General features: G+C 41.2%; 1 protein-coding gene across 2 annotated transcripts in view; it reads left to right on the top strand.

Annotated features, from left to right (window-relative positions):
- LOC106607644 (eukaryotic translation initiation factor 5) overlaps positions 1 to 3,062 on the top strand; it is a 31,259-nt gene extending 28,197 nt beyond the window's left edge. For both annotated transcript variants that reach the window (XM_014204804.3, XM_014204803.3), the window contains 2 exons: positions 98 to 238; positions 2,661 to 3,062. In XM_014204804.3, coding sequence (XP_014060279.1) covers positions 98 to 238; positions 2,661 to 2,759 — 240 coding nt within the window. In that variant the 3' untranslated portion in view covers positions 2,760 to 3,062. The remainder of the gene's footprint in view (positions 1 to 97; positions 239 to 2,660) is intronic.
- The last annotated feature ends 11,136 nt before the right edge of the window (positions 3,063 to 14,198 follow it).

The raw sequence follows: 14,198 nt of genomic DNA, 5'->3' as shown, positions 1-14,198 counted from the left end.
TACATATTAAGAGGAGACTCCGTATCCTACACTAGAACCAGTGAAATGAGACTGTCATTTTTCATCCTACCTCTAACACATCAATCCTGTGTGTCAGGTGTCCAAGAAATACGTGTCCAAGGAGCTGGCCAAAGAGATCCACGCCAAGGCTGCGCCATTTGTCAAGTGGCTGAAGGAAGCAGAAGAGGAGAGCGAGGGCAGCGGGGCGGACGAGGAGGAAGATGAAGATAATGTGGAGGTAATGACTTATCACTGCCTTTGATTTTACCTATATACATTCATTCCCGTCACGTGCATATAGACATAGGTTTGGTATTATGGCACTGACATGAAAATGGCCACTGTCGCAAGGTTTCCTCTTTACCATGGACCTATTCAGATACAGTGCCTTCAGAAACTATTCAGACACCTTGACATTTCTATTGTTACAGCATGAATTTAAAATTGATTACATTTTAGATTTTGTCACTGGCCTACTCACAATACCCCATGTCAAAGTGGAATAATGTTTTACATTTTTACAAATGTAATAAAAAATGAAAAGCTTGAATGTCTTTCAATAAGTATTCAACCCCTTTATGGTAATCCTGAATAGGTTCATAAGGAAAAGTGTGCTTAACTTCTATGTCCCACTCTATTCAACAGCCAGTGGAATCGCGTGGCGCGAAATACAAATACCTCAAATGCAATAATTTCAATATTTCAAACATACGACTATTTTACACCATTTGAAAGATAAGACTCTCGTTAATCTAACCACATTGTCCGATTTCAAAAAGGCTTTACAGCGAAAGCAAAACATTAGAGTATGTTAGGAGAGTACATAGACACAAATAACCACACATCCATTTTTCAAGCAAGCATATATGTCACAAAAACCCAAAACACAGCTAAATGCAGCACTAACCTTTGATCTTCATCAGATGACACTCCTAGGACATTGTTATACAATACATGCATGTTTTATTCAATCGAGTTCATATTTAAATCAAAAAACAGCTTTTTACATTGGCGTGTGATGTTCAGAAATTGTATTCCCACCGAAAACTTCCTGTGAATTTACTAAATTACTCATGATAAACGTTGACAAAATACATAATTATTTTAAGAATTATAGATACAGAACTCCTTTATGCAATCGCTGTGTCAGATTTTAAAATAGCTTTTCGGCGAAAGCACATTTTGCAATATTCTGAGTACATAGCTCGGCCATCACGGCTAGCTAATTTGACACCCGCCAAGTTGGATTACCTTTGCTGTTCTTCGTAAGAATGCACTCCCAGGACTGCTACTTCCACAACAAATGTTGTTTTTGTTCCAAATAATCCATAGTTATGTGCAAATACCCCCATTTTGTTCAGGTGACTATCCAAAGGGTAACGCGCGAGCGCATTTTGAGACAAATTTCAAAATGTTCCTTTACTGTACTTAGAAGCATGTCAAACGCTGTTTAAAATAATTTTTTCTCGTAAAATAGCGATAATATTCCAACCGGACAATGCTGTATTCATTCAAAAAGGAAGAGAAAAAATGGCGAGGTCTCGTGAACGCGCTTTTCCAATCTCTTAGCCACCAGGCAGTCCATTGACAAACTGTGCTCCTGTACTCTGCCCGGAGACAGGAGACGTGTCAATCCGTTTTCTGAACGCTTTAGAGAGCCAATGAAAGCCTTAGAAAGTGCTACATAACCCCACGGGCACTGTAGTTTCGATAGAGAAGCAAAGGGAGAACTACAAATTCGCAAACAGGCCACTTCCTGCTTGGAATTTTCTCAGGTTTTTGCCTGCCATGTGAGTTCTGTTATACTCAGACACCATTCAAACAGTTTTAGAAACTTCAGTGTTTTCTATCCAAATCTACTAATAATATGCATATTCTCGTTTCTGGGAAAGAGTAGTAACCAGTTTAAATCGGGTACGTTTTTTACCCGGCCGTGAAAGTACTGCCCCCTAGCCCAGACAGGTTAACAAGTCACAAGTTGCATGGACTTGCAATAATAGTGTTTAACATGATTTTTGAATGACGACCTCATCTGTACCCCTCATACAATTATAAGGTCCTTCAGTCGAGCAGTGAATTTCAAACACAGATTCAACCACAAAGACCAGGGAGGTTTTCCAATGTCTTGCAAAGAGCACCTATTGGTAGATGGGTAAAACAAAAAAGCAGACACTGAATATCCCTTTGAGCATGGTGAAGTTATTAATTACACTTTGTGTGGTGTATCAATACACCCAGTCACTACAAAGATACAGGCGTCCTTCCTAACTCAGTTGCCGGAGAGGAAGGGAAACCGCTCAGGGATTTCAAAATGAGGCCAATGGTGACTTTACAACAGATACAGAGTTTAATGGCTGTGATGGGAGAACTGAGGCTGGATCAACATTGTAGTTACTCCACAATACTAACCTAATTGACAGTGAAAATATTGCCTGTACAGAATAAAAAAAGCAAACATTCATTGTTTGGAAAAAGGCACTAAAGTAATACTCATTTTAAAAAATTGGCAAAGCGATAAACTTTTTGAGCTGAATACGGTGTTATGTTTGACTCGAGTGTACAGAATACTTATGCATCCTACTGAAGTGCCTGGTGAGAAATGAGTGGCACTGCAGTGTCTTTAATTTCACCCAATTAATTTCACCCTTCTTTCCTCCCAGGTGGTCTACTCAGCCTCTGCCCGAGAGCTAAAAGTGGAGACTGTGAAACCAGAGAAGCCTGCAGAGGAAGAGGACGACTTCGACATCGACGCCATCTAAAAACAAAACTTAACAAGCCTCCACCGACATGAGTTTTGCAAGCACTCTGACAATTATGATGAAAATAATAACAGCATGCCTTTGGTCCTGGTCGACCCTCACCCCACCTGCTGCTTTGGCTACCTTCCAGCTTTGCGAGATGAATCTATTTACTTTGCTCTAGATGAAGTGATGAGATGTTGTGTTTGTATATGGATGAAGAGTTGTTATTTTTTGGTTAATACTAGAGACTAAATACAAATACTGCATTAGTTTTCTCCCTGAAATATTTTCCTCTCCAATCATTAAATAATGTTTGCCTTATTTAATTGTGTTTCTATAGTAAAACAGTTTCAGGTGTTTTCATGGTTTAATAATATTTCCAAAAACAAACACTCCCAAGGCAGATCAGATACTGGCGCACTGAATATAGGGACGAAACGGAAGCTGACAATGAATTGGACTGGTGCGGTTTACTCCAATGCCTGTAGGTATTACACCAATATGATTGTTGTTCATAGTGGAGTAAAATGGCTACTATTTTCGCCTACAGTTCAGATGGTAATGTTATGATCTCCAGTAAAGTTGAGGCTAGTAGTCTGTCTACATAGGAATGTCCTAACAGGTTAATGTGAGAATAGAGCTGACGCGCTAAAATGACAATGGTGTAAAATGTGCAACAAGCAACTCCTGTATGGATTTCCAACTGATTTTGGGGTCATTTGGGATTTGGCTGCAGGTTCTAAATCCACTAGACAGCAGTGAGTTCACATAATCTGTGATTAACAGGGAACAACATCAGAATGTACGGTTGCCATTGAAAGTCTACACCCACTTGGAACTTTTTTCACATTTTGTTACGAAGTGGGATTGAAATAGATTTAATTGTAATTTTTGTCATTGATTTACACCAAATACTGGGAGTTTTTCAGGATGACAATAAACTAGATGTAGATAAGCACAGGCAAAGTCCTAGAGGAAAACCTGCGTCCGTCTGCTTTACACCAGACACTGGGAGAGGAATTCACCTTTCAGCAGGACAATAACCTACAACACAAAGCCAAATCTACACAGGAGTTGATTACCAAGAAGACGGTGAATCTTCCTGTGGTCTAGTTATAGTTTTTACTTAAATCTGCTTAAATCTATGGCAAGACTTAAATTGCTGTCTAGCCGTGAACCCCAACATCTTGACGGAGCTTGACGAATTTTGAAAAGAATGGGCAAATATTGCACAATACAGTTGTGCAAAGCTCCCAAGAAGACACAGCTGTAATTGCTGCCAAAGGTGTTTCTAACATGTATTGACTTGGGGGTGAATACTTGTCGAATATTAGTGTCTTGTTTTTCATCTTTACATTTTTTTTTTTGTGTAGATGGTTAACAAAAAAATGACAAATTAATTTTAATCCAACTTTAACACAATGTGTAGACTTTCTATAGGCTCTGTGCACTCGGAAAGTATTCAGTCCCCTTCACTTTTACCACATTTTGTTACGTTACAACTTTATTTTACAATGGATTAAATTTGTTTTCCTCATCAATCTACACACAATACCCCATAATGAGAAAACGAAAACAGGTTTTTAAACATTTGCAAATATTACAAATAATCAAAAATACCTTATTTACATAAGTATTCAGACCCTTTGCTATGAGACTTGAAATTGAGCTCAGGTGCATCCTGTTTCTATTGATCATCCTTGAGATGTTTCTACGATTTGATTGGAGTCTGCCTGTGGTAAATTCAATTGATTGGACATGATTTGGAAAGGCACACACCTGTCTAAGGTCCCACAGTTGACCGTGCATGTCAGAGCAAAAACCAAGCCATGAGGTCGAAAGAATTGTCCGTAAAGATCCTAGACAGGATTGTGTAGAGGCACAGATCTGGGGAAGGGTACCAAAAAATTGCTGCAGCATTGAAGGTCCCCAAAAACAGTGGCTTCCATCATTCTTAAATGGAAGAAGTCTGGAACCAACACGACTCCTAGAGCTGGTCGCCTGGCCAAACTGAGCAATCTGGGGAGAAGGACCTTGGTCAGGGAGGTGACCAAGAACCTGCTGGTCACTCTGACAGAGTTCCTCTGTGGAAATGGGAGGATCTCCCAGAAGGACCATCTCTGCAGCACTTCACCAATCAGGCCTCTATGGTAGAGTGGCCAGACGGCTTGGAGTTTGCCGAAAGGCACCTAAAGGACTCACAGACCATGAGAAACAAGATTCTCTTGTCTGATGAAACCAAGATTGAACTCTTCGGCCTGAATGCCAAGCATCACGTCTGGAGGAAACCTGGCACTATCCCTACGGTGAAGCATGGTGGTGACAACATGCTGTGGGGATGTTTTTCAGCGGCAGGGACTGGGAGACGAGTCAGGATCGAGGGGAAGATGAACGGAGCAAAGTACAGAGAGATCTTTGGTGAAAACCTGCTCCAGGGCTCTCAGGACCTGACTGGGGGCGACGACTCCAATGTAAGACATTTCCTGATAAGACCAAGATCATTTTCTTGTGATGTTGTAAGATCAACCTTTTTAGCATTAGGTACAGTACTTTGTTCCTACATTGTCTGGACTTGAGTTAGTGTTTTCTTTTATGAGAACAAGGGGATTATGAGTGAGTGACCAGACCAATTTAGAAGGCTGAGAATGACATATTTAGGACTAAGTTTAATACTATGGAATCAGCAGTTTTCAACTATATTCTAATTGATTTCATGAAGCGCATACAAGTAGTCATATTCCCACGTAAAACAGTAGAGGGAGCTATTACCTACAGTTTCAACTTGAATCCAGCAACAACAAACAAGCAAAGATGTAAATGAATAGCAGGGCAGTACTCAACTCATGTAGTATATTCAACATAGGAAAATAGACATTACACAATCCTACGAAAATAAGAATGAAAAGTCAAAATAATTAAATCAATGCCTGAGTGCAAATGGAGAACTGAATGTCAAAACCAATGTCACCGTCAGACTGTTGAATAATACTGTAGCTGTCATTTAAGTTCTTAATAAACACCTTAAGTGTATTCCATATAAGGGGTTATGCATACTTAAACTCCGTAGAAGTATTTAGTACCAGTATTATTAGACATGCCTTAGCCATGCACTTACAGAGATTGTGGACATCAACAATCCTTTTATTAAATGTTTTTATATATTTTTTTAGGGGGTAGATCAACTTTAATATTGAAGATATATATATATATATATATATATATATATATATACACACACACACAGTTGAAGTCAGAAGTTTACATACACCTTAGCCAAATACATTTAAACTCAGTTTTTCACAATTCCTGACATTTATTCCTAGTAAAAATTCCCTGTCTTAGGTCAGTTAGGATCACCACTTTTATTTTAAGAATGTGAAATGTCAGAATAATAGTAGAGTGATTTATTTCAGCTTTTATTTCTTTCATTACATTCCCAGTGGGTCAGAAGTTTACATACACTCAATTAGTATTTGGTAGCATTGCCTTTAAATTGTTTAACTTGGGTCAAATGTTTTGGGTAGCCTTCCACAAGCTTCCCACAATAAGTTGGGTGAATTTTGTCCCATTCCTTATGACAGAGTTGGTGTAACTGAGTCAGGTTTGTAGGCCTCCTTGTTGGCACACACTTTTTCAGTTCTGCCCACAAATTTTCTGTAGGATTGAGGTCAGGGATTTGTGATGGCCACTCCAATACCTTGACTTTGTTGTCCTTAAGCCGTTTTGCCACAACTTTGGAAGTATGCTTGGGGTCATTGTCCATTTGGAAGACCCATTTGCTACCAAGCTTTAACTTCCTGACTGATGTCTTGAGATGTTGCTTCAATATATCCACATAACTTTCCTTCCTCATGAAGTCATCTATTTTGTGAAGTGCACCAGTCCTCCTGCAGCAAAGCACCCCCACAACATGATGATGCCACCCCTGTGCTTCACGGTTGGGTTAGTGTTCTTCGGCTTGCAAGCATCCCCCTTTTCCTCCAAACATAACGATGGTCATAATGGCAAACAGTTCTTTTTTTATTTTATCAGACCAGAGGACATTTCTCCAAAAAGTACGATCTTTGTCCCCATGTGCAGTTGCAAACCGTAGTCTGGCTTTTTTATGGGGGATTTGGAGCAGTGGCTTCTTCCTTGCTGAGCGGCCTTTTAGGTTATGTCGATATTGGACTTGTTTTACTGTGGATATAGATACATTTGTACCTGTTTCCTCCAGCATCTCTACAAGGTCCTTTTGCTGCTGTTCTGGGATTGATTTGCACTTTTCGCACCAAAGTATGTTCATCTCTAGGAGACAGAACGCGTCTCCTTCCTGAGCGGTATGACGGCTGCGTGGTCCCATGGTGTTTATACTTGTGGACTATTGTTTGTACAGATTTTTTTTTTCTGAGGTCTTGGCTGATTTCTTTTGATTTTCCCATGATGTCAAGCAAAGAGGCACTGAGTTTTAAGGTAGGCCTTTAAATACATCCACAGGTACACCTCCATTTGACTCAAATGATGTCAATTAGCCTATCAGAAGCTTCTAAAGCCATGACATCATTTTTTGGAATTTTCCAAGCTGTTTAAAGGCACAGTCAACTTAGTGTATGTAAACTTCTGACCAACTGAAATTGTGATTAAATGAAATCTGTCTGTAAACAATTGTGTCAAATTACTTGTCATGCACAAAGTAGATGTCCTAACCGACTTGCCAAAACTATAGTTTAACAAGAAATTTGTGGAGTGGTTGAAAAATGAGTTTTAATGACTCCAACCTAAGTGTATGTAAACTTCTGACTTTTCAACTGTGTGTGTGTATATATATGTATGTTAGTACTAGTCAAAAGTTTGAACACAGCTACTCATTCCAGGGTTTTTATTTTATTTGGACTATTTTCTACATAGTAGAATAATAGTGAAGACATCAAAACTATGAAATAACATAAATGAGATCATGTAGTAACCAAAAGTGTTGAACAAATCAAAATAGATTTTAGATTCTTCGAAGTAGCCACGCTTTGCCTTGATGAGAGCTCTGCACACACTTCGCATTCTCTCAACCAGCTTCATAAGGTAGTCACCTGGAATGCATTTAAATGAACAGGTTTGCCTTGTTAAAAGTTAATTTGTGGAGTTTCTTTCCTTCTTAATGTGTTTGAGCCAATCAGTTGTGTTGTGACAAGGTAGTTGTGGCATACAGAAGACAGCCCTATTTGGTAAAAGACCCAAGTCCATATTATGGCAAGAACAGCTTAAATAGGCAAAAAGAAACAACAGTCCATCATTACTTTAAGACATGGAAGTCAGTCAAGCCAGAAAATTTGTGCAGTTGCAAAAACCATCAAGCGCTATGAAACTGGCTCTCATGAGGATCGCCACAGGCAAGGAAGGGCCAGAGTTACCTCTGCTGCAAAGGATAAGTTAAATTAGAGTTACAAGCCTCAGAAATTGCAGTCCAAATAAATGCTTCACAGAGTTCACGTAACAGACATCTCAACATCAACTGTTCAGAGAAGACTGCGTGAATCAGGCCTTCATGGTCTAATTGCTACAAAGAAACCACTACTAAAGGACACCAATAAGAAGAGACTTGCTTGGGCCAAGAAACACGAGCAATGGACATTTGACCAGTCTTTTGGTCTGATGGTTTTTGGTTCCAACTGCCGTGTCTTTGTGAGATGCAGAGTAGGTGAACGGATGATGTCAGCATGTGTTGTTCCCACTGTGAAGCATGGAGGAGGAGGTGTGGGGGTGCCTTGCTGGTGTCACTGTCTGTGATTTATTTAGAATTCAAGGCACACTTAACCAGCATGGCTACCACAGCATTCTGCAGCGATGTGCACTCCCACCTCCTGCGCTTAGTGGGACTATAATTTGTTTTTCAACAGGACAATAACCCAAAACACACCTCCAGGCTGTGTAAGGGATATTTGACCAAGGAGAGTAATGGAGTGCTGCATCAGATGACCTGGCCTCTACAATCACCTGATTTAACTACATGATTCCATGTGTTATTTCATAGTTCTGATGTCTTCACTATTATTCTACAATGTAGAAAATAGTCAAAATAAAGATCAACACCTTGAATGAGTAGGTATGCCCAAACTTTTGACTGGTACTGTATATACATATATAATTGTTTTATTTTTTTGTATTACTTTCTACCCTACCACCCCTACCCAAATTGGAGTAAACTAGTGAACATCAACGCTTAGTCTCTACTTCCAGCTTATACATACCATATACCGTCAAACTAAGTTGAATAATACTGTAGCTGTCATTTAAGTTGTTAATAAAACCCTTAAGTATATTCCATATAAGGTGTATGCATTACTTAAACTCAGTAAATGTATTTAGTACCAGTATTGTTAGATATTCCTTAACCATGCACTTAGAGATTTTGGACATCAACAATACTTAATCTAAATGAATGTTCTTCATTGTCTATAATACACTTTGTAGATAGAAATCCCTTTCCAGTTGTAGATTTCAATAAATTCACTTGAATAACAAATCCTGTTGGTGGCAAGATGGCGCTGAAAGATATGGCAGCTCTTCTTCTAGTTCTTAAGCAACTTTGCAGTATTTTTTTTTGTGTGTTGTTTCTTACATTATTAGCCTAAAAGTTTTTGTTTTATTACATACAGCCGGAAACAACGTTTGGATATCAGAGTGGCGGTAACTGACCAGCATTACGACCAGGAATACGACTCATGGTGTGATTGTGATAACATACAGAAACTCAAGTCCTTCTGTTCACCCGACCTAGAATACCTCACAATCAAATGCCGACTGTATTACTTCCCAATATTTTTCTTAACTCTTCTTGAACTGCACTGTTAAGGGCTTTGTAAGCATTTCACGGTAAGGTCTACACTTGTTGTATTCGGCGCATGTGACAAATACAGTTTAATTTGATTTGGACTTCATGCAAACTGGAAACCACATATCCTAAGGCTGCATTTATTGTACATGGGGATTTAACAAAGCAAATTTGAGGAAAACGCTACTGAAGTTCTATCAACACATTGACTGTAGTACTCGCTCTGGTAAAACACTCGGCCACTGCTACTCCCACTTTCGAAATGCATAAAAAAGGCCCTCCGCCCTCCCTTCGGCAAATCTGATCACAACTCCATTTGTCTCTCTTCCTATAGGCCGAAACTCAAATGGGACGTACCTGTGCTAAGGTATATTCAACGCTGGTCTGACCATTCGGAATCCATGCTTCAAGATTGTTTTGATCACGCAGACTGGGATATGTTCCGGGTAGCCTCTGAGTATAACCTTGACATGTACACGGACACGGTGACTGAGTTCATTAAGAAGTGTATAGGGGATGTTGTTCCCACTGTGACTATGAAAACCTACCCAAACCAGAAACCGTGGATAGATGGCAGCATTTGTGCAAAACTGAAATTGTAAACCACCGCATTTAACCATGGCAAGGTGCCTGGGAATATGGTTGAATCCAAACAGTGTAGTTATTCCCTCCGTAAGGCAATCAAACAGGCAAAACGTCAGTGCAGAGAAAAAGTGGAGTCGCAATTCAACGGCTCAGACGAGACGTATGTGGCAGGGTCTACAGACAATCATGGATTACAAAGGGAAAACCAGCCACGTCGCGAACACCGTCTTGCTCCCGGACAAGTGCCACCAATGCGGCCAAGGACTGTGGGCTCTTGTTCTCCGTAGCTGACGTGAGTAAGACCTTTAAGCGTGTTAACCCTCGCAAGGCTGCCTCCTAAGATGGCATCCATAGCCGCGTCCTCAGTGCATACGCAGACCAGCTGGCTGGATGTCCTCACTTGCTTCAAGATGTCCACCTTTGTTCCTGTACCCAAGAAAGCAAAGGTAACTGAAAAAATGAATAATCGCCCCGTAGCACTCACTTTTGTCATCATGAAATGCTTTGAGAGGCTAAGGATAAGGATCATATCACTTCTACCTTACCTGACACCCTAGACCGCCCCAATAGATCAACAGACGATGCAATCGCCATCGCACTGCACACTGCCCTATCTCACCTGGACAAGAGTAATACCTACGTAAGAATGCGGTTCATTGACTATAGCTCAGCCTTCAACACCATAGTACCCTCCAAGCTCATAATTAAACTTGGGGGCCCTGGGTCTCAACCCAGCCCTGTGCAACTGTATCCTGGACTTCCTGATGGGCCGCCCCCAGGTGGTGAAGGTTGGAAACAACACCTCCAATTCACTGATCCTTAACACAGGGGCCCCACAAGGGTGCGTGCTCAGCCCCCTTCTGTACTCCCTGTTCACCCATGACTGAGTGGCCACACACGCCTCCAACTCAATCATCAAGTTTGCAGACGAAACAACAGTAGTAGGCCTGATTACCAACAATGATGAGACAGCCTACAGGGATGAGGTGAGGGCCCTGGCAGAGTGGTGCCAAGAAAATAACCTCTCCCTCAATAAATGAAGGTGCTGAGTCGTGGACTTCAGGAAACAGCAGTGGGAGCACGCCCCTATCCACATCAATGGGACTGCAGTGGAGAAGGTGGAACGCTTCAAGTTCCTCTGTGTATATGTCACTGATAATCTGAAATGGTCCACCCACACAGGCAGTGTGTTGAAGGCAGTGCCTCTTCAACCTCAGGAGGCTGAAGAAATTTGGCTTGGCCCAAGATCCTCACAAACTTTTACAGGTGCACAATTGAGAGCATCCTGTTGGGCTTTATCACCGCCTGGTATGGCAACTGCACTGCCCACCACCTCAGAGCTCTCCAGAGGGGGGTGCGGTCTGCCCAACGCATCACCGGGGGCAAATTACCTGCCCTCCAAGAGACCTACAGCACCTGATGTCACAAGAAGGCCAAAAAGATCGTCAAGGACATCAACCACCCGAGCCACGGCCTGTTCACCCCGCTATCATCCAGAAGGCGAGGGCAGTACAGGTGCATCAAAGCTGGGACAGAGAGACCGAAAAACAGTCATCTCAAGGCCAGACGACTGTTAAATAGCCATCACTTGCCGGCTACCATCCGGTTACTTAACCCAACATCTTAGAGGCTGCTGCCCTCTATACATATACATGGAATCACTGGCCACTTTAATAATGGAACATTAGTCACTTTAATAATGTTTGCATACTGCTTTACTCATCTCATATGTATTCTATTCTACTGTATTTTAGTCAATGCCACTCCGACATTGCTTGTCCTAATATTTATATATTTCTTAATTCCATTTTTTTTACTTTTAGATTTCTGTGTATTGTTTTGAATTATTGTCCGATACTACTCCACTGTTGGAGCTAGGAACACATATTTCGCCACATACGCAATAACATCTGCTAAAAATGTGTATGTGACCAATAAAGTTTGATTTGATTTGGAATAAAATTTACACTGAACAAAAATATAAACGCAACAGGTAAAGTGTTGGTCCCATGTTTCATGAGCTAAAAGAAAAAATCCCAGAAGTGTTCCATATGCACAAAAAGCTTATTTCTCTCAAATTTTGTGAACAAATTTGTTTACATCCCTATTAGTGAACATTTCTCCTTTGCCAAAATAATCCATCCACCTGACAGGTGTTGCATATCAAGAAGCTGATTAAACAGCATGATCACTACTCAGTTGCACCTTGTGCTGGGGACTATAAAAAGCCACTTTAAAATGTGCAGATTTGGCACAATGCCACAGATGTCTCAAGTTTTGAGGGAATGTGAATTTGGCATGCAGACTACAGGAATTTTCAACAGAGCTGTTGCCAGATAATTTAATGTTAATTTCTCTACCATAAGCTGCCTTCAACGTTAGGGAATTTGGCAGTACGTTCAACCGGACTCACAACTGCAGACCACATGTAACCAAGCCAGCTCAGGACCTCCACATCCAGCTTCTTCACCTGTGGGATTGTCTGAGGGGAGGGACGGCGGGTGCTGAGAAGTATGTCTGTAATAAAGCACTTTTGTGGGGAAAACTCATTCTGATTGGCTGGGCCTGGCTCCCCAGTGGGTGGGCCTGCCCTCCCAGGTCCACCAATGGCTGCACCCCTGCCCAGTCATGTGAAATTCATAGATTAGGGCCTAATGAATTTATTTCACTTGACTGAGTTCCTTCTATGAACTGTAACTCAGTAAAATCATTGAAATTGTTTCATGTTGCGTTTTATATTTTTGTTCAGTATAACTTGGATCGGACTAATCTTAGGAGTTTTTTATATTATACAACGTAACCCTGAACGTTCTAGTTCCATGAGCTGCAGGACCAGAGTCAGTGTGATTGATTGAGTCACTATGATGCAACGTGATGAGTGTGTTTTGCTGTCAGATGTTCCTGAAACTGTGGGAAGTGTTTTTTTGGATGTTTAAAGAGTAAGGTGTGTGTGTACGTGAGTGTGTGTACGGGTCTGTGTGATCACCATGGACTCGTGCAAAGACACTTTTTTGCTATTGAGGTGAGGTCAGTGTGACGTGAGTGAGCTCCCAGGCTCCTCTCTGCTGGTTGTGTACTCTCCCTGCGACAGCCAGGGAAAAACTGCACGTTGTTGCCCCAGAGTCCATCTCATTGTGAAAGGAGAAGACAGCTGTTATTCTCACATGAAGAGAGAGAAAGAAAATATTTTCCTGTCTTTCTTGTTTGCTCTTACTCTCCCCGTATTTCTCGCTCTCCCCATTTCTCTCTCTGTCACTCTCCATTCTCTCTCTCTATGTGAATAGACCCTTTGACGGTGCGTGTGGGCCACACAGGAAGTGCATTGCTAGAGGTGCGGCTCATCCTCCCTCGCATGTGAGAGACACAAGACAGGACGCTGTGTGTACGCACTATTTTGAGTGCCAGGGTTCCCCTAATGCAATAATAATCTGAGAGTTCCATCTATATTGTAACCACAGTCATTCAGTCTCACATGCTTCATCACACACACACACACACACACACACACACACACACACACACACACACACACACACACACACACACAACCCGATTGTTAGTCCTCATTGTTAGTTTATTTTCTTTCAAATCCATTTCAGAATTAAGTGTGGCAATGAAAGTATTTTAACTTCCTTTTTTGTTTCCGGCAAGCATTAAACTAAACGTGTGTGTGTGTGTGTGTGTGTGTGTGTGTGTGTGTGTGTGTGTGTGTGTGTGTGTGTGTGTGTGTGTGTGTGATGAAGCATGTGAGACTGAATGATGGTGGTTACAATATAGATGGATAGATTTGGGTGTTCAGAATCATGAGAGATGGAGCAGCACACAAAATAAAAAAACAGCCAAGTCAATCTGTGCTTTCAGTTGATTCACTGACAATGCATGCATGGGATGGAGGGGGCAGCATATATGCCGTTAGGTACAGTAGGCAAGGTATTTCATGTCTTGTGCAGCAGGTAGATATTTTTCTCCAGTAATCACCCTAGCAACAACAAACGCGCTGACCTCAGCCGCAGCGCCAATAAGCTTTAAAGCCGTCTCTTTCCTCACTTCCTCTCAACACATTGGGT

The sequence above is a fragment of the Salmo salar genome, chromosome 06 (genome assembly GCF_965601325.2).
Source record: "Salmo salar chromosome 06, fSalSal1, whole genome shotgun sequence".
In the NCBI taxonomy this organism is placed as follows: Eukaryota; Metazoa; Chordata; class Actinopteri; order Salmoniformes; family Salmonidae; genus Salmo; species Salmo salar.
Note: the sequence above shows the minus strand (reverse complement) of the source record. Positions and strands in the feature narration are given on the sequence as shown.